The 22313-nt window shown below is 37.6% G+C and overlaps 1 protein-coding gene across 7 annotated transcripts in view; it reads left to right on the forward strand.

The window, feature by feature from the left end:
- PRKDC (protein kinase, DNA-activated, catalytic subunit) overlaps positions 1-22313 on the forward strand; it is a 220035-nt gene that overhangs the window by 44416 nt on the left and 153306 nt on the right. For 6 of the 7 annotated variants that reach the window (XR_013367489.1, XM_077876997.1, XM_077876998.1 and 3 more), the window contains 6 exons: positions 183-290; positions 3317-3543; positions 11787-11881; positions 13392-13491; positions 14780-14913; positions 19428-19682. Coding sequence is in view for 6 of the 7 variants with exons in the window: in XM_077876997.1 (XP_077733123.1) it covers positions 183-290; positions 3317-3543; positions 11787-11881; positions 13392-13491; positions 14780-14913; positions 19428-19682 (919 nt within the window). In the remaining variant the exon portion in view is untranslated. The remainder of the gene's footprint in view (positions 1-182; positions 291-3316; positions 3544-11786; positions 11882-13391; positions 13492-14779; positions 14914-19427; positions 19683-22313) is intronic. The other variant, XM_077877002.1, reaches the window with a different exon arrangement.

The raw sequence follows: 22313 nt of genomic DNA on the forward strand, positions 1-22313 counted from the left end.
GATTCTTAGGAAAAAGAGAAGAGCTAGGAAGAACATGTTTATCATTCAATTTTAACTAAAGAAGGAAACTAATAAAACCATTGTGGTATTATTACTTAACTTTTCCTGTCATTTAAACAGCACTCTTTCCAATATAAAATTACTTTAATGCTAAGAAAAGAATTGTAATTGTTGTTCTTCAGGTGACAAGGCAACTATATGAGCCCTTAGTAATGCAGCTGATTCACTGGTTCACTAACAATAAGAAATTTGAAAGTCAGGATACTGTCGCCTTACTGGAAACGATACTGGTGAGTAATGGTTGATTCTTTTCTTGTAATTTACATCAACTAGTTATATTTGATCTACGTTTAGAACGTTAAGAAAAATTACCTATCAAGATATCAAAATGTAGCATCTACCTGGATACTATTGTTTTTTTTTTTTTCCTTTTGTTTTAGAGAATTGGTGAAATGGCATTTTTTTTTTAAAGATTTTATTTATTTATTCCTGAGAGACAGAGAGAGAGGCAGAGACACAGGCAGAGGGAGAAGCAGGCTCCATGCAGGGAACCCGACGTGGGACTTGATCCCGGGTCTCCAGGATCAGGCCCTGGGCTGAAGTTGGTGGTAAACCGCTGAGCCACCTGGGCTGCCCGAAATGGCATTTTAATAGATAGGATACCATAGTCATTTCCTGAAGTGTTACTTTTAAATATCTGCAGACAGTGTGCACATTCTTTTAAAATTTTATTTATTTGAGAGAGAGAAAGAAAACATGGGTGTGGGGAGGGGCAAAAGGAGAGAATCCTCAAACAGACTCCCTGCTGAGTGCAAAGCCCACTCTGGGGCTTGAATCCTAAGACCCATGAGATCATGACCTTTGCTGAAACCAAGAGTGGGATGCTCAACCGACTGAGCCACGGTGCCCTTGCACATTGTGTTGTTGTTTTGTCCTCTTTTTTTGGGAGAATGGTTATAAATTAAATATATATTTAATTTATATATAAATTAGACTTCATATACGTGAAGGCTATGTGTGTGTAGAGTAGAAGGAATGAAAAATAGTGTGCTTATTTTTTAATCAGAGTTGCAATATGCTCTTTAAAAAAAATCTGTAGTATAATAATTAAGACTAAAAGGGATTTTTTGAGCTTATCCAGTTTTTTCCTGTATTCAGATTCACAATTAAAGAGCCCTACCTAGAAAGGGGCACCTAGGTGGCTCAGTGGTTGAATATCTGCCTTCGACTCAGGTCATGATTCCGGGATTCTAGAATTGAGTCCAGCATTGGGTTCCCTAGGGGGGAGCCTTCTTTTCCATCTGCCTGGTCTCTGCCTGTCTCTCTCTGTCTTTCATTAATAAATAAATAAAATCTTAAAAAAAAAAACAAAAAACAAACCCTAGTAGCTATTTCTGTAGAACTGTCCTGAGGCCATAGAGTAGATTCATTAAGATTTGATCACTGGTTCATTGAGGGCAGAAGCAGGGAGGTTAGCTTGATTTTATTATAATTGTGTGAGTTTTTGCAAATGAGTTTATATTTGGTTCCTTTAAATGTCATCTTACTCGATTTTACCTATTATTTCATCCTATAATTTGGTTTTGTCATATATTGACTTTTAGAATCAGAAGCCCCAGTTAAATGCATAGCAAGTTTGTCCAAACAGACGTCTTTTAAGTCCATATTCTTGCAAACTGATTCCAATTTGAATGTGTGTGTCACTTTCTGTTAAATTTGAGAGGAGCCAGAGAAATAGAGAATTTGAGACTGGGCATCTGGACAGAGGAAATAAAGGGCAGTAGGTGGTTGGTGTGTTTGTGGGGATTGCAGTTTGTTTGTGGGGATCGCAGTGTGTTGTGTTTCATTTGCATGGGAGCATATTGCAAGGTGGGCTGGGAAGACACGCAGAGCATCAGAACATTGCATCTAGGGGAACCACATGCTCCAGTTTGCTCCAGATGGTCTTGATTACACTGGTTGTGTGTGTAATTGTAATAGTGTTCTTTTCACTCTCAGAGTTACCCTAATTGGATGCCTTGTTGTAGGCATGGGAGTCACTGAACATTTCAAATTAGGGTGGTGACAGTGATATTTGTGGTTTAATTCCCTGCAGTGTCTACCAGTGAGTCCTGCCTATAATAAATATGTTTAATTAAATTTAACTTGTGGCTTATTTGCATTCAGATGGATTTATTCTAATGTTCCTATTCTGAAGTTTCTGTCTTAGCTGTTTCTCTTCTAGTCTTGATTGTTGAAGGGGGCTTAGTAAGGATTTCAGAAAGAAATCAGTTAAGATCATGATAATGTAAAGTGAGATAGTTGAGGAAAAGAAAGGTAAAGGAGGAAATGGGAAGTTGGTACAGTGCTTGAGTGAAAGCATGTCTACAGGTTTCCCAGTAAGAATTGTTAATTCCCTAATGTTAGCACATGCATTATTTACCCACTCCTCTGAGAAACAATAAATATCACCTCTTCACATTTCCGCAGTTAATTGCTTCTTGAATTATAATTAGCACTGTAATAAAAGATTTTGCATATAGCAAATAACTGGGGACGTTAGGTAGAAGAACTTGCTTATTTCAGTGTTCAGTATAGTTTTTTTTTTTTTTTTTAAGATTTTATTTATTTATTCATGAGAGACAAGAGAGAGAGGCAGAGACATAGGCAGAGGGAGAAGTAGGCTCCCCTTAGGGAGCCTGATGTGGGACTCTATCCCTGAACTCCAGGATCACAACCGCTGAGCCATCCAGGCGTCCCCAGTATAGTTTTTTAAGTTAAACCTTTCCTATACAGATCTAAGAGGGGATTATGTCTAGAGGGAGACAAAAACATTCAAACTTCCTTGTTTGTGTGCTTTTTAAAGATATTTAAAGACTGTGCCTTATATAGAGGTTGCTCTTATGGAAAGTTACATTTTTAGAACCACATCTCTATATTATTTTTATTTATGTAGCATTACAGTTCTCTTGGAACCTAGAAGGATCTTATTTCCTTTAACCTCAGTAAAGCATCTCAGATATTGTTATGAGGTAAAATCAACAACAAAAACTTTAAGGATGTAGCCATTGGGTTTCTTTAGGAAAAGGAGAGACCTTTTTGTTGCTGCATAATTAAAATATTCTTTTTTTATTCTTTTTTTTAATGGATTTTTCAGTTTCTTTGTTTAAAAGAAAATGTCAAAAGGCCATTATTAGCATAGATTCTGATTAATCAGATTGGTTTTACTAGTCTTTATTGTTTTCTTGAATAGTGTTCTAAATTAATTTTCATAACATGCTATAGTTATACTCAGAGCAGACCAGGTATTCAGTTGTCATCTTATGTTTGGTTTTAGGATGGAATTGTAGATCCTGTTGACAGTACTTTAAGAGATTTTTGTGGTCGGTGTATTCGCGAATTCCTCAAATGGTCCATTAAGCAGACAACACCGCAGCAGCAAGAAAAAAGTCCAGTGAACACTAAATCACTTTTCAAGCGACTGTACAGCTTTGCACTTCACCCCAATGCTTTCAAGAGGCTAGGTGCATCACTTGCCTTTAATAATATCTACAGAGAATTCAGGTAAGTAAGCCATCTGACAGGGAAGAGTATAAAGAAGTTCTTTAAATTTTTAGTAATGATTTTGAAAAGTGACTGCTATTTATGTATCCATGTATTCATATAGCTGGCATTTAGTAGATTATTATATGTCAGATGCTGTGTTCTTTTCTGGGGATTAAAAAATGAATTAAAATGCAGTTGGCATTCAGGAAGCTCAAATTACTGAGATGCATACAAACATAATACCACAGCAGTCTTGTAAATGCAATGGAAGACCTAATTCAGGATCTTTTGGAGCATAGAAGAGGAGAATCTAACCTTGCTTGAGTAAGTTAAAGAAATCTTCCTGTAGCATTTTTTTAGAGAAAACTTAAAGGATAAATAAATCAGCCACAGCATTTCAGATCAAAGGGATGCAGTAGAGATAAAAAATAGAGTGTTATATAAGGAGATAAAGACATTTTATTTTCCTTGACTATGGAGTTGGAAGTTTAGAAGGGAGCATAGTGAGCCTGCGTAGGTGCCTGTGTCTGTAGAGTTAAGAAACAGGTTACTTCTAGTGACAACAAGCCCTTGGAGTATTAGGAGAAGGAGCTGCATGTTTAAATTTCCTCCTGAAATCCACCTGCCTATAGCTATATGGAGAGTAGATCTGAGTGAGATAAGAACAGGGCTAGGACACCAGTGAAGGGGCTATCATCAGTCCCTGACCTAAGGTTGTAGTCATGTTTGTCCATTCATTTATTGTTACCTATTAAGAATATTATGTGCCAGACACTGTGCCAGATGCTGGTGATGTAAAGATACAGCCATTCAGGAGGATTGCCTCTATAAAACGAGATAAAAATCACATAGATAATTGTAAAACTTGTTGCTGAAATCAGTTCTTTTATGTAGTGGTAGATGATTACCAAGTAATCAGATAATGAGGAACCTGACTTTGATTGGTCCGGACAGTTTCTCTCAGGAAATGGGAGTTATGATAGCAGTGAGGAGAGCAATTGTAAAAATAAGATAAATGACTGAGAGAGAGAGAGACAGACAGACAGGGATGGATAGTTGGAGGGATAGGAAATTGTGTATGTGCAGATGCACATTTATATGAAAATTGACTAGAGTTTGAAGCCACTGTGTAATTTTTTTTTAGCTTTTTAAACTGTGAAACATATGTACAAAAGAGTGTTTAAAACATGTGTATGAATCTGTCACTATTTTTTTTTATTTTTTTTATTTTTTATTTTTTAAAAGCTTTCTTTTTTCTTTTTTTTAATTTTTATTTATTTATGATAGTCACACAGAGAGAGAGAGAGGCAGAGACACAGGCAGAGGGAGAAGCAGGCTCCATGCACCGGGAGCCCGACGTGGGATTCGATCCTGGGTCTCCAGGATCACGCCCTGGGCCAAAGGCAGGCGCCAAACCGCTGCGCCACCCAGGGATCCCTGTCACTATTTTTAGATGACATATTATTATATATAGAAAACCCTGAAGACTTCACCAAAAAACTATTAGAACTAATAAATTCAGTTTCAGGACACAAAAGCAATATACACAAATCTATTGCATTTCTGTACTTTAATAACCACTTATCAGGACATGAAATTAAGAAAACATTTCTATTTATAATTACATCAAAAAGAATAAAATAGGAATAAATTTAACCAAGAAGGTGAAAGACCTATACAATGAAAACCATAAGACATTGGTAAAAACAACTGAAGAAGCCACAGATCAGTTAGAAAGATATACCATGCTCATGGATTGAAAGTATTTATATTGTTAAAATGGCAATACTCTCCCCAATATTCAACATATTCGGTGGAATCCTTATAAAATTCTAGTATGACATTTTTCACAGAAACCAAACAATCCTACAATTTTTGTCGAACTACAAAGTACATTGAGGAGCCAAAGTAATCTTGAGAATGAAGAGCAAAGTTGGAGGCATCATGCTCCCCAATTTCGAACTATACTACAAAAGCTATAATAATTAAAATAGTATGATATTGGCATAAAACAGGTCAATGGAACTGAATAGAGAGCTTAGAAATAAACCCACACAAACATGGTCGATTAATTTTTGACTGAAGAGCCAAGAATAAACAGTGGGAAAAGGACAGTCTCTTTAGTAGATTGATGTGGGGAAAACTGGACAGCCACATACAAAAGAATGAAACTAGACATATCTTACACCATACACAAAAATTAACTCAAATTGGATTAAGGACTTGAATGTAAGACCTGAAACCATAAAATTCCTGGAAGAATAGGTGGTAACCTGTTGGACATCAGTTTTGGCAATGATGTTTTGGTTCTGATTCCAAAAGCCAAGAAAAAAACGTGAAAGTAGACATGTGGGACTATATCAACTAAAAGTTTCTGCAGGGCACAGGAATCCAATAAAATGAAAAGGTGACAAAAGGTGATCAGTTTCACAAGTCATCAGGGAAATGCGAATCAAACCACAATGAGATACCACCTCATGCCTGTTAGAATGGCTACTATGAAAGAGGCAAGAAATAACAAATTTTGGCAAGGATGTAGAAAAAGGGAACCCTTGTGCACTGCTGGTAGGAATGTAAATTGGCATAGCCACTATGGAAAACAATATGGAGATTCCTTAATAAAAAATAGAAGTACCATATGATCCAACAATTCCAAATTTTGGATATTTGTCCAAAGGAAGTGAAACACTAATTCAAAAAGATATATGAACCCTGATGATTATTGCAGCATTATTTAAAATAGCCAAGATAAGGCAGACCGGGTGGCTCAGCGGTTTAGCATCACCTTCAGCTCAGGCCCTGATCCTGGAGACCCAGGATCGAGTCCCACGTTGGGCTCCCTGCCTGGAGCCTGCTTCTCCCTCTGCCTGTGTCTCTGCCTCTCTCTCTCTCTCTTTCTTTCTCTCTCTTTTTCTCTGTGTCTCTCATGAATAAATAAATAAATCATTAAAAAAATAAAATAGCCAAGATATGGAAAATGTCCATTAGTGGATGAATGAAGAAATATGGTATATATATACAACAGAGTAATTCAGCCATAAAAAAGAATGAAATCTTGCCATCTGAAAACATGGATAGATTTGAGGTCATTATGTTAAGTGAAATAAGTTAGAAAGACAAATACCTTATGGTCCTACTTATTTGTGAAATCTTAAAAAAAAAAAAAAGAAAGCTCATAGATACAGAGAATAGATTGGTGGTTGTCACAGGCTGGGAAGAAGGGTAGGCAAAATAAGTGACAGAGGTCAAAAGGTACAAACTTCCAGTTTTAAAATAAGTAAGTCATAGAGATATACAGACATACCTCATTTTGTTACTCTTCACAGATACCACATTTTATACAAACTAACTTTGGGTAGGTCTATTAGCACTACTTTTCCAACACTTACTTTGTATCTCTAAGTCATGTGTTGGTAATTCTTAAATTATTTCAAACTTTCTAATTATTCCTGTATTTGGGATGGTGGTCTTTGATGTAACTATTGTAATTGTTTTGGGGTGCCATGAACTGCTCCCATATAAGACAGTGAACATAATTGATAAATGGTGTGTGTGTTCTGACTGCGCAACCAACTGGCTGTTCCCCCTTCTCTCCCTCTCCTTGTGGTCCCCTATTCCCTGAGACACAGCAACATTGAAATTAGGTCAGTTAATAATCCGACAATAGTCTTTAATAAAGTGAAAAGAAGATTGCATGTCTCTCAGTTTACATCAAAAGCTAGAAATGATTAAGCTTGGTGCAGAAGGCCTATGAAAAGCCAAGACAGGCCAAAAACTAGGCCTCTTACACAGACAAATACTGAATGCCAAGGAGAAGTTCTTGAAGGAAATTAAAGTGGACCCTCCAGCAAACATATGGATGAAAAGGAAGTGAAACAGACTTATTGCTGATATGAAGAAAGTTGTGGTGGTCTGGATAGAAAATCAAACTAGCCATAATACTTCCTTAAGCCAATGCCTAATCCAGAGCAAGGCCTTAACTCTCCTCAGTTCTATGAAGTGAGAGAGGAAAGGAAGCTGCAGAAGAAAAAATCTGAAGCTTTCAGAAGATCTGTGAAGTTTAAGGAAAGAAGCTGTCTTCATAACATTAAAGTACAAGATGAAGCAGTGCTGATATAGAAATTGCAAGTTATCTAGAAGATCTCGCTAGGATAGTTTATGAAGGTACCTCCACTAAACAACAGATTTTCAGTGTGAATTAAACAGCCTTTGCTGGAAGAAGATGCCATCTAGAGCATCGTAAATAGAGCGGAGAAGTCATTGCCTGCTTCAAAGCTTCAAAGGACAGGCTGGCTCTCCTGTTAGGGGCCAATGTAGCTGGTGATTAAGTTAGAGCCAGTGCTGATTTACCATTCTGAAAATCCTAGGGCCCTTCAGAATTATGGTAAATTTCCTCTGCCTGTACTCTCCAAATGGAACAACAAAGCCTGGATGATAGCATATTTGTTTACAGTGTGGTTTACTGAAGATTTTAATCCCCCTGTTAAGAACTACTGCTCAGAAACAAAGATTCCTTTCAAAATAGTACTGCTCAGTGACAGTGCACCTGGTCATCCAAGAGCTCTGATGGACAAGTACCGTGAGTTTATTTGTTTTTATGCCTGCTAACACAATTATCCATTCTGCAGTAAATGAATCAAAGAGTAATTTTGACTTTCAAGTCTTATTATTTAAGAAATTTCATAATGCGGGATCCCTGGGTGGCGCAGCGGTTTGGCGCCTGCCTTTGGCCCAGGGCACGATCCTGGAGACCCGGGATCGAATCCCACGTCAGGCTCCCAGTGCATGGAGCCTGCTTCTCCCTCTGCCTGTGTCTCTGCCTCTCTCTCTCTCTGTGTGTGACTATCATAAATAAATAAAAAATTAAAAAAAAAAATTTCATAATGCTATAAATTGAAAACCTGGTAAGGATTCACCATTCTAGATGCCATTAAGAACATACATGATTCATGGGAAGAGATCAAAATATCAACATTCACAGGAGTTTGGGAGAAGTTGATTCCAACCTTAAGGATGACTTTGAGGGGCTTAAGACTTCAGTGAGGGAGTAACTGCAGATGTGGTAGAAAGAGCAAGAGAACTAGAACTAGAAGTGAAGCTTTCAAGTGTGACCAAATTGCTGTCGTTTCATGACAAAACTTTAATGGATGAGGAGTTGCTTCTTATGGATGAAGGTGGTTTCTTGAGATGGAATCTTACTCCTGGGGAAGATGCTGTGAAGATTATTGAAGTTTTAGAATACCGTATAAACTTAGTTGATAAAATAGTGGCAGAGTTTGACAAGATTGATTTCAGTTTTGAAAGAGGTTCTGCTGTGAGTGAAATGCTACCAAATAGCATCACCTGCTACAGAGAAATTAGATCTGAAAGGAAGAGTTGGATCTATGTGGCAAACTTCTCTGTATCTTATTTGAAGAAATGGTCACAGCCACCCAACCTTGAGCAGCCAACGACCCGAATCAGTCAACACCAGCCATCAACACTGAGGCAAGACCCTCTACCAGCAAAATGATTATAACTCGCTGAAAGCTCAGAAGATGGTTAGCATTTCTTAGCAATATAAAGTATTTTTAATTAAGGTATGTTTTCAGACATAAAACTGTTGTGCTTTTAATATACAGTATGATGTTAATATAACTGTTATATGCCCTGGGAAACCAAAAAATTCACTTCACTGCCTTTGTTGAGATAATTGCTTTATTTTGGTTACCTGGAGCCAAACTTGTAGTATTTCTCAAGGGTGCCTATAATGTAGAATATGGTGACTATAGTTAATACTGTATTACATATTTAAAGGTTGCTAGGAGAGTAGATTTTAAATCTTCACATCATGAGGAAAAGAATTTTTTAAATATATGGGGATAGATGTTAACTAGACTTATTGTAGTGATCATATTGTAATGTATACAAATACAGAGTCATTTTGTTGTACTCCTGGAATTAACACAACGTTATATGTCAGCTATACCTCAGTTAAAAAAAAAGAACTCTGTATGTTGAATAATAATAAGTTTTTGCATACTCCCCACCTAGGTTAAGAAATAGAGTATTTTCAGTATTTCAGACCTTCCTCTTTGAGCTAATCATTCATTCTTCCTTTATATTATTTATTCCCTTGTTTGTCTTTTTTGTTTCTTTTTTTTGTTTCATTTTGTATGTATGTACCCCAAATGATACATTTTGCAATTTAGAAGATCAGTGTTTTCACTGTTTGGTGAAGTGTCCTGGGATATTCTGTTCAGTGGAGACTGGCTCCAGCTTCCATGAGAGATTACAGGAGCCCATTCCAAGGAATTAGAATGACAAGGTTCACGTTAGTTTTATAGCAGAGCTCTCCAGAATGTTGTGAAGTAGATCACAAGTGATATCTGGGAGAAATATCATCTGAACGTGTGGACTGCCCTTTAATTTCTGCTTCTCAGCTCCATGTGGCTCACCATGTGTCAGGAACATGTCAAGGCAATACTCTCTCCTGGGATAAATGAGCACTCTCAGCTGATCCAAGTTGAACATGGACAGGAGAAGAACTTTTAAGTACCTGATCATGGTCACCCAGGTTAAGAAAGGAATTTGGGCCATCTTCTGTACAGGTTGAAAAATCCATACTGTGGTGTTTTGGTGGAGACAGCTGTTACCAAGTCTCTTTCTTGGGTCCCTGCTCACCTGTTGTATTGGATCTCCTTGCCTCTCCTCTTGGATTGTCCCCTGCACTTCTTCCCTGTTTGATTTTTTTGTTTCCTTTTCCTCTCTTGCCTTCCTTTTTGGATACTCTTGATTTGTTGGATCACATTCAAAATAGCTTTTTGAGAAAAGGTACACAATAGAGAAATTCTTTGAAATCTTACATGTTGAATAATATAAATACAAGTCCTATTGTTTCCTTTCTGCATGCTGATGAGCTGTTTGCACACCTTTCTTGGGAAACATATTTGTAGGGCATCATTTTGTCATGTCATTTCTCTACTTAGCTGCTTTAGCTGGTGTTGATACCTAAGCTAAAACCTGTTATACTCAACCTGGCCTTTCAAGATCCCCCAGCTTTTGGAGTCTCATCACAAGCTGCTCTTCCAGGCACTTGAGTGGCTCAGTTGGTTAAGCGTCTGCCTTCAGCTCAGGTCATGATCTCAGGGCCCCTACTTGTGCTTGCTTACTCACTTGCTCTCTCCCTGTGTCAGATAAATAAATAAAATCTTTAAACAGAACACACACACACACACAAACTGCTGTTCCAAATGAATCTTTTCTTTTCCTTGCCAGTTTGCTTGCTGTCTCCTGTTTTTCATCTTGCCTCCATGTCTTTGCCCATACCACACATTTATCAGTTAATGTCCTTTATTTTCAGTGTCAGATCTGGGTGTGTGACACCAGGGGAGATGGGGAGCTTGTGATTCTGACAGGCCCTGCCCCTCTTAGGATTCAAACTTAAAAAAAAAAAAGAAAAAAAAAAAACTAGGACTATATTCCTGACAAACCAAACACCAGTTTGTGATTTTTGTTCTAAGTACTCTGGTCCTGCACACTTGCTCTAGTTCTGTTTGTTCCAGGAACACTCCCTCAGTGGGTGGTGCAGTGACCCAGCACTTCATCAGATGAGTAGAACTTCCAACTTGTATTCTTCTCTGAACTCCTCTGAGACTCAGTTCCTAGCCCTGTCATTTTATATTTAATCATTTACTGTCCTGTGTTATTAAGGAGCAAATTTTCCAGGGAGAGATCTGCCCTCTGCCCTTCACCCACCCATGAGTTTATATAAGAATTGCTCCACAGACATTGTTGGTCAAATTATTTACATGTGCCTGTTGTGCTTGTAAAAGCTTAGCATTTACTACTGGTATTGACTTGTTTTTGGATAGGGTAAGAGATTTTGAAATTCTTTTTATTTTGAAAGAATGTGGATTTGGTATGAAACTTTCTCTTCTATTTTAATGAGGTGTGTGGAAGTGTGGTCAAAACAATGGTTCTGAAGTTATTTGCTGTGAGCAGTTCTATAGACTGAAGGGTACTTGTTTGCAGAGAAAAAGCGAATATTGCCTCTTTTGGTTTATATAGTTTTTGCTCTGCTCTTGAGGAAGTTTTCTTCTTTGAGAATTATTTTAGGTTGCTTTATGTTTCAAAACATTTGAGCCATTTTTTAAAAAACATTTAATTCATGTATGTACTCTTTAATTCAGTAATGTACTCTTTGATAACATTACTCTTTTCCCTTGTCACTTCTGCTTTTTTGTTTTCCTAGGTGAAGTTCAATATTCTTTGTTTTACAGGGAAGAAGAGTCTCTGGTAGAGCAGTTTGTGTTTGAAGCATTGGTTACGTACCTGGAAAGTCTGGCCTTAGCACACACAGATGAGAAACCCTTAGGTAGGTCTTATCTGAGTGTTTTGTTTGTACACCAGTTCTGTTTGCCTGACAAATCTTCAAGAACTTTACCACTCAGGGGTTAAGCCTCAGGTAATTCTCTCATAAGGTGATATTTTCTTTTCTCCTGTCTCCCATTTAGGGTGATAAGTATGAAAGGGAGATATGCCCCTCTGATGCCTCCAAAACAGTTAAGAATCTTCAATGCCCACCTTCTGTGTGGCCCACCACATCTCCCTGGTGGCCACTGAGCTTGACCCCTAGATGGCCAGAGATTTGCCCAGGGCAGGCGGGACAATTTTATTGTGCAGCTCCAATGAAGCCAGCCAGTACTGTGATGACATGAAATGTGAGAATGTTCGATTGCACCACGTAAAAAAACCTGGGTGTAATAATCACTGAGATGTGGCCAGTGTCTCACTGATGACAGTTTGAAATGTGGAAGATAGATCTCATTACAAGATTGTGATAAAGCTGTTTCAACTATAATTAAGAAATAATAAAATGATAAGTCAGAAATAGACTTAAAGTAGTTAAGACAGTAATAAATGGTAGACTTTACAATTAAATTCTGTATTATATAAAATTCTCTATTCTGTAAACTTATTTTACAAATAAATTCTGTGTTATGAACATCACGGAATTTCTGGGCTGGAAGTCTTAGATATCTTACCCAGAGAACTTAAGTGACTGAGCTAGGTCACATAGATGTGTATAGCAGAACTTCTTTTTCACTTATCCAGATTTTATTTTGTTTGTGTTTTTAAAAAGACAGGTTGTGTTCTACTATCCTTCATGGTGATAGCCTACTGTGGGTAAAAATACTTAAAATTTAGCTCTTGCCATCAAAGAGCTTAAAATTGCTTAGTTTATCTTGACATAAAGGTGAATTTTCTCAACAAGTGAAATTTAACACTTAAAAATCACTGCCATATTTTCAAAGCATAGAAAGAAAACGTTTTCTTGGTTATAGAACTCAAATTGTGTAAGGCTCCTTTCCTAAATAACCTGAGGCATCTGTGGATGGCTTTACTAATTTACTTTGATTCAGAACCTACAGTGACTTATTATTAATCTATCTATGGTTGAACCTACATAAGAAAAAGGGGAGGTCAAGGAATTTATACTCCTCAAATAATAACCTTAAATGGAGGTAGATAGGATCTGGCCTGGTAGGTGAATTTTGTAATACCTTCCATCTCAAATCCAGTATGTGAGGCTGTGCTTTGGCTGACTGGGGGCTGGTGAAGCAGTTTCTCATTAGGTGCAGTATTGTTATGAGTGTGTGCATGTGCACTATACTATTCTGAGATTTTAAATGTGGGTTTTGTTTTTGTTTTGGGACAGTGTAAATCATTTATTTAAATTATGTATTCTGAAGGCTGAAACGATGTTGACTCTGTTGTAAAATTATCTTTTTAGTTAAAACCTATAATAAACCTATAATACTAATTTATTCACAATAATCAGCTATATAACTCCTTTGGAAATACATTTTTGTGCTTGAGAACAGGTACAATTCGACAATGTTGTGATGCCATTGATCACCTAAGGCATATCATTGAAAAGAAGCATGTATCTTTAAACAAAGTAAAAAAACGACGTAGGCCACGGTAGGTGATACTGCTTCTTTTTTTATTTTTCCAACATAAAACTAATTCCTAGTAAAAGAGAATTTGGAAGAAATGTGTGGATATATAAAGAATTTTCTAAACAAGAAATGTGTGGAAATAGATAATTTCTAGGACGCTTAAAAGCTTTGTATTTGAAAGTGCTTGGATTACTGTATTAATTTGTAACGGACATTTATTTTACCTGCAGTAATTTTGAATGCAAATTTGATGTGGAATTTTTTTTTCTTTTTTTTTTTAATTTTTATTTATTTATGATAGTCACACACAGAGAGAGAGAGGCAGAGACATAGGCAGAGGGAGAAGCAGGCTCCATGCACCGGGAGCCTGACGTGGGACTTGATCCCGGGTCTCCAGGGTCGCACCCTGGGCCAAAGGCAGGAGCTAAACCGCTGCGCCACCCAGGGATCCCTGATGTGGAATTTTTTGACTAGAAAATGCACGAACTATTGTGGAGTAAATTTAAGATATAAAAACTGTAATATTGAAATAGCATTTTGACAGTCATAGAATTATAGAATGAAGCCAAGGCTGGCTTTTTAACAAGTGGTATCCAGCCTTCGCTCTTAATCCCATTCTAGCAAGGTCTCATTCTCCAAAAGGATGGTATGTGCCATGCATCAGCCCCTCCAGATCTGTGCAGGGCGTCTGGGGAGTCTGCTGGCTGCTACCACTCTGTAGAAACATTGGCACACGTAAATTGGATATTAATATTTTTTCTGTTGTTATAAAATTGATTCTTTCAGATCCTATTCTTAACTTTTGACCTCTAGATCACTGGTTCCCAAAGCATGCATCAGAATTACCTGGAGGTCTTGTTGTAACACAGGTTGCAACACAGCTGAGTCTATCCCCAGAATCTTTAAGGAGGTCTAGAGCGGGGCTAAGGATTTGCATTTTCTGCCAAGTTTTTAGATAATATTGTTGCAGCTGGATCAGCAACCATAATTTGAGAAGCACTCCTTTAGATTTCAGATCTCCCTTTGTTTTAAGGTACATTGAAAAGGAAACCTAAAAATATTGGTGCTGTTGTTTTAAGAAATGCTTTTTAATTTTTTCTCAATTAGAAAAAAACGAAGATAAGCAACATTTAGGACCTATTTAACCTGTGACATTTTAATGGTATACTAATGATAATACATTAAAAATAAATTGAAGTTTCTACATGTATTATTGTGGCAAAATTGAGCTTATGGTTTCTATACTCTTGGGTCAGCCAAATGTAAATGTTGGGGTGTGTATTAAATATAGTGTATTATCTCCATTTTAGAGGATTTCCACCTTCGGCATCATTGTGTTTACTGGATATGGTCCAGTGGCTGTTAGCCCACTGTGGAAGGCCCCAAACAGAATGTCGACACAAATCCATAGAACTCTTTTATAAATTTGTTCCTTTATTGCCAGGTATTGTGATCTTTATGTCCTGTAAATTATGAGTTTTGCTTCTATCAGTAGTAAAATAAATGTGTACTTATTTAAAATGTAACCTTTCCGTTATTTAGATGAATGTTACAAATAATATGTTCCTCATAAAAAGATATGTTCTATATTCATTACAGATCATTTGTTTGACAAAGGATGAAACATGGGCTATGCATTTCTCAAAGATTTTGAGAAGCAAGGAAAGGAAAAAAAGTGCTCTTTTGATGTCCAGTGATATAGAGGAAGTAAATTTAGAATTTCCCAGTATCTTTTATTCCACTCTATTTTTACTTTTTTATCTCATTTAAAGGAAATAAAAAGGGTTGGATAACCAGTTAACATGTTAACTGATATTGTTAACATGATATTCAGTTAATAGTTGGTGAAATAAGAAATTGCTAGACTGCTAAATCCGAATGATCCGGGCAGCCTGGGTGGCTCAGTGGTTTAGCGCCGCCTTTAGCCCAGGGCCTGATCCTAGAGACGCGGGATCAAGTCTCATGTCAGGCTCCCTGCATGAAGCCTGCTTCTCCCTTTGTCCATGTCTCTGCCTCTCTCTCTGTGTATCTTTCATGAATAAATAAATACAATCTTTAAAAAAAAATCTGAATGATCCCAGATTATTATGATATTAAAGGGAAGCAGTAAGCCTATGTTTTTTATTTTTATTTATTTATTTATTTATTTTTAATTTTTATTTATGATGGGGGGGGCGGCAGAGACATAGGCAGAGGGAGAAGCAGGCTCCATGCACTGGGAGCCCGATGTGGGATTCGTTCCCGGGTCTCCAGGATCGCGCCCTGGGCCAAAGGCAGGCGCCAAACAGCTGCGTCACCCAGGGATCCCCTAGCCTATGCTTTTTAATAATGAGTGCACTAAGCCATTAAACTATACTTAAAGACTCAAAATAATTACTAAGTTTCTTAATAGAGGAATAAATGTGCCTCAGGACAGACCCAGGCCCTGGCTTCCCTCTGTGGAGTGTACTGTGCAAGAACCCTGCTATGCTGTGGTGTCTGGATAAGAAAGGTCATGGAACACTACAGATCATTTGGGGCTTTTTCCTCATTGAAGTAGAGGTGCAATTACTTGGTATAATTCTAAAACTTAGAAGATACTCTATTTGTTATACTGTGGAATGTATTGTGATACGCTATAGATTTAATATAGCATATATTGCAATTGTATTAGTACTACATATACTATTTGGTATATAAATATATGGTATATATTTGCCTACTATAATTTTAGGTATATAATGGTAATGTGTATTTGGATTTTCTTTTTTTAATTTTTTTTTGTGTATTTGGATTTTTAATGTAGAGAATTGTTTAAAAAAATCACTAGTATTTTAAATTTGTTTATTGCTTTTAGTTAACAAAGTTAGTTTTGTAGTCATTCTCACAGAACTCCTATAAAGTCCATGAAGATTGGATGGGGTGGGGATCCCTGGGTGGCTCAGCGGTTTAGCGCCTGCCTTCGGCCCAGGGAGTGATCCTGGAGTCCTGGAATCAAGTTTCACATCAGGCTCTCTGCATGGAGCCTGCTTCTCCCTCTGCCTGTGTCTCTGCCTCTCTCTCTCTCTCTCTGTGTCTTTCATGAATGAATAAATAAAATCTTAAAGAAAAAAGATTGGATAGGTGGAAAGGTGGGCATGTTTTCCTTATTTTTAAAGGGAACTTGGCCCAGATATTACATGGGTGGAACTATTAGTTGGCAGACCTTACCTCCCTTCCAATTGGATCTCTGATTCTCCTGCATCCCACACAATTCCTAGTGATGTCAGCTTGACTGATCCCAGACATTTCTATTGTTTTTCTCAGTTGCTTACAATAGGGACCTCACATATTTTCAATGAAATAAGTAGAGTTCTGCTCAGAATTGTTTCTGTTACACAAAGGATGCTAAATAGGTGAACCTTGTCCTGCTGCCAACATATACTTTGTATGAAAGGAATGAACGTTCCATCACTTATGTTCCTCTGTGCCCTCCAGTGTTGCATCCACCTTTCTCTCTGCTATGTTTTTCCCCAGTGTTTTTTTTTTTTTTTTTGTCTTTATTTTAATTCCAGTTAGTTAACATATAGTGTCATAGTAGTTTCAGCTATACAATATAGTAATTCATCAACTCCATTATGATCTGGTGCTGATCATATCAAGTGCATACCTAATCCCCACCACCAACTAAACTGATCCTCCCAACCCCATTCCTGTCTGGTAACTGTCAGTTTGTTCTCTATAGTTAAGAGTCTTTTTCTTGGTTTGTCTGTTTTCCACCCTGTGTTCATTTGTTTAGTTTCTTAAATTCCACCTATGAATGAAATCATAGGGTATTTGTCTTTTTCTTGCTTAGCGTAATGCTCCCTATGTCCATCCATGTCATTACAAATGGCAAGATTTCCATTTTTTTTATGGCTGAATAATATTTATACCACATCATTAGTCGATGGACGCTTGGGCTGCTTCTGTATCTTGATTTGTAAACAGTGCTGCCCCCAGGGTTTTTTTGTTTGTTTGTTTGTTTGTTTGTTTGTTTTTTTAAGAGGGGGTGGGAAGGGAGCAAGAGAATTTCAAGCAGGCTCTACAGCCAGCCCAGAGCCTGATGTGGGGCTCAATTGATCCCACAACCTTGAGATCATGACCTGTTCCAAAATGAAGTCGGACACTTAAACAACTAAGCCACCCAAGCCCCCCACCACCAAGTGGTTTTTTAAAAAAATTTTTTAAAAATATTTTATTATTTATTTATTCATGAGAGACAAAATGAGAGAGAGGTAGGGAGAGAGAGAGAGGAGCAGAGACACAGGCAGAGGGAGAAGCGGGCTCCATGCAGGGAGCCTGATGTGGGACTCGATCCTGGGTCTCCAGGATCACACCCTGGGCTGAAGGCAGCGCTAAACCACTGAGCCACCCGGGCTGCCCCCTCAAGTGGTTTTTAAGGGACAATGTTAAGTGTCTCTTTAGATCAGAAGTCCTATGTCTTGAAAGAGTATACTGTCATCTGGGCAACTCCCAGATCAGTGGAATGTATGACAAGTGAAAGCACATCCCTATGACATGTATCTGGGTCTTTGACTGTTGAGACTCATGTTGAACAGAAAGCCAGGGTGACAGCAGCCATAGTTTGGAGGAGAGTGAGAAGGAGGCAGGGATCTGGGAAGGTTCTCAGCAATACAGATGTGCTTTCCAAGGCTTAGCTCTTCATCCATATGTTCCCTTATCCTCTTCTTTATCTACACCTGTATTTCTCTGTCCTTCTATGACTCATAGCTGGCATTTGATACAGAACTTAAATACTGTTTTTACTCATTTTCTTTGTCAGTATTTATTTATTTATTTAGTCAGTATTTAAAATAATGGAATGTTTAATAATTCTCGCTAAAACAAATCTGAAGGGGCACCTGGATGGCTCAGTTGGTGAAGCATCTGCTTTTGGCTGAGGTCAGGATCTCAGGGTCCTGGGATTGAGCCCTGAGTCAGGCTTCCTGCTCAGCCGGGAGTCTGCTTCTCTCTGTCTCTGCCCCTCCACCTTCTTGTGCTTGCTTTCTCTCTGTCAGATAAATAAAATTAAAAAAAACAAAAAACCTGAAAACATGATATGGAATCTTTTACATACATAGCTATGATAGGTATTTTTTAACACAATAAAGAAACAATTTCTTCTTACTACATCAGAAATACATTATTGTTTTGCATTCTTTTCTAAGTTCATTAGAATCAGGATGATTTGACCTTTTGAGAGTCATTGATTTTAGAGCCTACAAAATACAATTAAATGATTTTTTCTTTAGTTTTGAAAACGGTTAATACCTAAAGGAGAAAATATCTTTCAAAAAGATAATTCAAGGCTTTTATTTAATAAAAACTGCACTGTGATAGGTAATATTCTAAGCACTTTTTCAAATACTAACTACTTCAATTCATTTAATCTTTGTAGGAACCTTATAGGTAGATACTGTTAGGATTCTCATTTACAGATGAGGAAACTGGGACACAAGAGAGGCCAGGTCCGCACAGCCACGAAGTAGGATAGGAACTTGAGAATCACAGTGCTTTTCTTTGTGTTTATTCTTTAAATTACTCCTGGGAAAAAAAGGATAATAATTTTCAAGAGAAGAGGCAAGGGAAAGGATATGATGCTTATAGCTGTTTAAATAGTATCCAACCATTTTTATAATGTTTAAAATAACTGAAGAGAATAGCTTTGGTGGAAATACCTTCTTGGCAGTAATTACAGTGAAACAAGTTATGATTGCTATAGTTAAAAAATTATCCCTTATCATAAGTTGTACAACTCTGGTAGGTATTTTATATGGAAACTGTATTTGAAATATTGTGGTATTGCCAGTCTTGTTTGAGTCTAATTATGTTCGTTAACATATCAGAGTTTAATTCTTGTTTTCTATTATTGGGGGATGCTATTTTTATTTAGGCACCATGATTAGATTAATTTTAGTTATGTGAAATTACGTGTTTTCATCTTGTTTCTTTTTTAAGGCAACAAATCTCCTTCTTTATGGCTGAAAGATATTCTTAAGAACAAAGATACTTCCTTTCTCATAAACACATTTGAGGGGGGAGGAGGAAGTTGTGATCGGCCGTCAGGCATCCTTGTTCAGCCCACCCTCTTCCATCTGCAAGGGCCGTTCAGCTTGAGAGCTGCCCTGCAATGGATGGACATGCTTTTGGCGGCTCTGGAGTGCTACAACACATTCATTGAAGAGAAAACCCTCAAGGCACCTGATGTCCTGGGTAGGTAATATCTGTGCCCCAAGTTACTGTGGTCCAGTTCTACCTGAAGTTATTCAGGGAAAAACAGCAGTAGGGTCTTTGACTAGACAGGCAACACTGTCTAGAATCACAGAAACAATGGCAACAGCAGGGAGCATTAATTTAGTCCTTACATTCTTCTTGAAGCTCACAGTGAGGGTGGGGGTCTGGTGTACATGACAGCACGGAGGCTACAGAAACCTGCCCAGAGTCTGTACTTTTGTGCCTTGTTCACAGGTTCTTAATGATCTTTTTTATCAAATAACCTTTTGAGGTTTTCATTTGCATGTAGCACCTTAAAAGAGTTTTTCATGGGTGCCTGGCTGGCTCAGTTGACAGAGCATGCAACTCTCATTTCTTTTGTTTTTAAGAGAAAGAGCATGGGAGTGGGATAGGGAGGGACAGAGCGAGAAGGGAGAGAAAGAATTAGGCACTATGCTCGGCATGGAGCCAGATGTGAGGCTCAATTTTATGACCCTGAGATCATGACCTAAGCTGAAATCAGGAGTCAGAAGAAGCTTGACCGACTGAGTCACCCAGGCACCCCGGAGCATGCAACTCTTGGTCTCAGGCTTATAAGTTTGAGCCTCACATTGGGCAGAGAGATTACTTAAAAAATAAAATCATTAAAAGAATGTTTTTGAGGGCACATGGGTGACAAAATCAGTGAAGCTGCTGACTCCTGGTTTTGGCTCAGGTCTGACCTCAGGGTCATGAAATCAAGACCCACATCAGGCTCTGTGCTCAGCAGTGAGTCTGCTTCACATTCTCTGCCTGTCCTGCTCATGTTCTCTCTCTCTCTCTCTTTCTCTCCCCTTTTCCTCTCAAATAAATAAATCCTTTAAAAAGTATTTATAAAATAAAAGAGTTCTTCCTTACATGAGGCTTTGATCTTATTGCATGTTTCTGAGTAGCTTGTCTTTATTTTTCTTACGTTGTCCTGTTCCTTAGTATTTTTATTGTAGTATAATGATCATAGTATTTTTTTTTTTTTTTTTTTACAGAGGGTAGGATGTAGAGTGGAGTGTTTTGTGTGATCCTTAGCCTGTGCTGGGAAGAAGGAGATGCAGACTCTATCCTTCTAGTGACCTACATGGGAGATGGGTCCTGGGAGGTGTGTCTCTCTGAGAATATAGTATCTGCAGAGGACCACAGCTGAGAGCTACATTGCTCTGAGCTTTGAGGTTCGCTGAGCAGGCTCTTTTGGTCTTTGGGGGTGAATAAATCCTCTCTTACGGGATGAATATCCAACTTACCACTTAAAACATATTCTGTTATTTACCTGATTTTCACTTCAGACACAGCATCCATTCTGGTGGTGGCTGACTAAAGGAACTACCAGTCTCTAATTCTGTCAGAGGTGAAATCTGTATTTCGGGAACTGGGGAGAGAGAACCAGGCTATCTTGTCTTCCTTCTAGTTTAAAGAAGTTGGAGGCAGACATAGTGGGGAGTATGTAATGTGTGCAGTGCACATGCACACACTGGGGTTCGGGAAAGCAGATTTTTTTTTTGTATATATTTTTTATTGGAGTTCGATTTGCTAACATCTAGTATAACACCCAGTGCTCTTCCTGTCAAGTGCCCCCCTCAGTGCCCGTCACCCAGTCACCCCACCCCCACCACCCTTCTCCCCTTCCACTACCCCTTGTTTGTTTCCCAGAGTTAGGAGTCTCTCGTGTTCTGTCACCCTCTCTGATATTTCCACTCATTTTCTCTCCTTTCCCCTTTAAGGGAAAATAGATTTTATACTATTTTGAGATCTGACTCTCTGGCATGGGATGCATCATGATTATAGTATGGGATTCTCAGAAGGATAGGTCACATAAGTTCTGATATTTTAAAAATAATAGTAGCTGTTTACTAGCAAATAGTTCCCTAAATTCATTGTTTTAAAAGATCTCATGTCATTTTGAAAATTTCAACAAGAAAAAAGGCATAGGAAATAGGTAAAACCTTATCCCCTACTTGCATTAGCTAGTGACAGATACAAAAACAGTGTAGTGTTCACTTTTCTAAACTTTCCTATGCATATAATATGTATTTTAATTTTAATTTTTTAACTTAATGGGATTATTGCATGCTTTACTGTAATTTTCTTTTTAAAAAGAAACTCTTTAAAAGAAACTTAACATATTGGATGTCTTTTTATGTCAGTTTATATACCTTGGGCTAATTTAAATGAGCATGTATTACTAAATTATCCAAATGTGTCACAGTTAAGCAGTCTTTGAAATGTTGATTTACCTTGTGAAGAGTGGGGGACATTAAAAACAATATGCCTTCTTTCAAACTTGACAAAGAATTCCTCGTTGCTTTTAGTGATTGAGCAAGTTGTAATTTCTGATGTGTGGACATTTGAATGTGAAATTGTTAGTATTACTTAAAAAAATGTATTCATTGGAGCCTAAATACTGTAGAGGCTTTTTGTTCAACATTATCAGGCTTAAAATGATTTCTTTACTTGGAAGTTTTGCAAAGTTCCTGAATTATTACCATTCCATACCCTTTTTTTTTTTTTTTTCCCATACCCTTTTTTTATCCTAAGTATTCTCTGTTTTTATGCTTGTGTTTTTACTCATAACTCTACATTTTTGCATCAAAATGGTCTGAA

Source organism: Canis aureus, chromosome 28 (assembly GCF_053574225.1).
Source record: "Canis aureus isolate CA01 chromosome 28, VMU_Caureus_v.1.0, whole genome shotgun sequence".
NCBI lineage: Eukaryota > Metazoa > Chordata > Mammalia > Carnivora > Canidae > Canis > Canis aureus.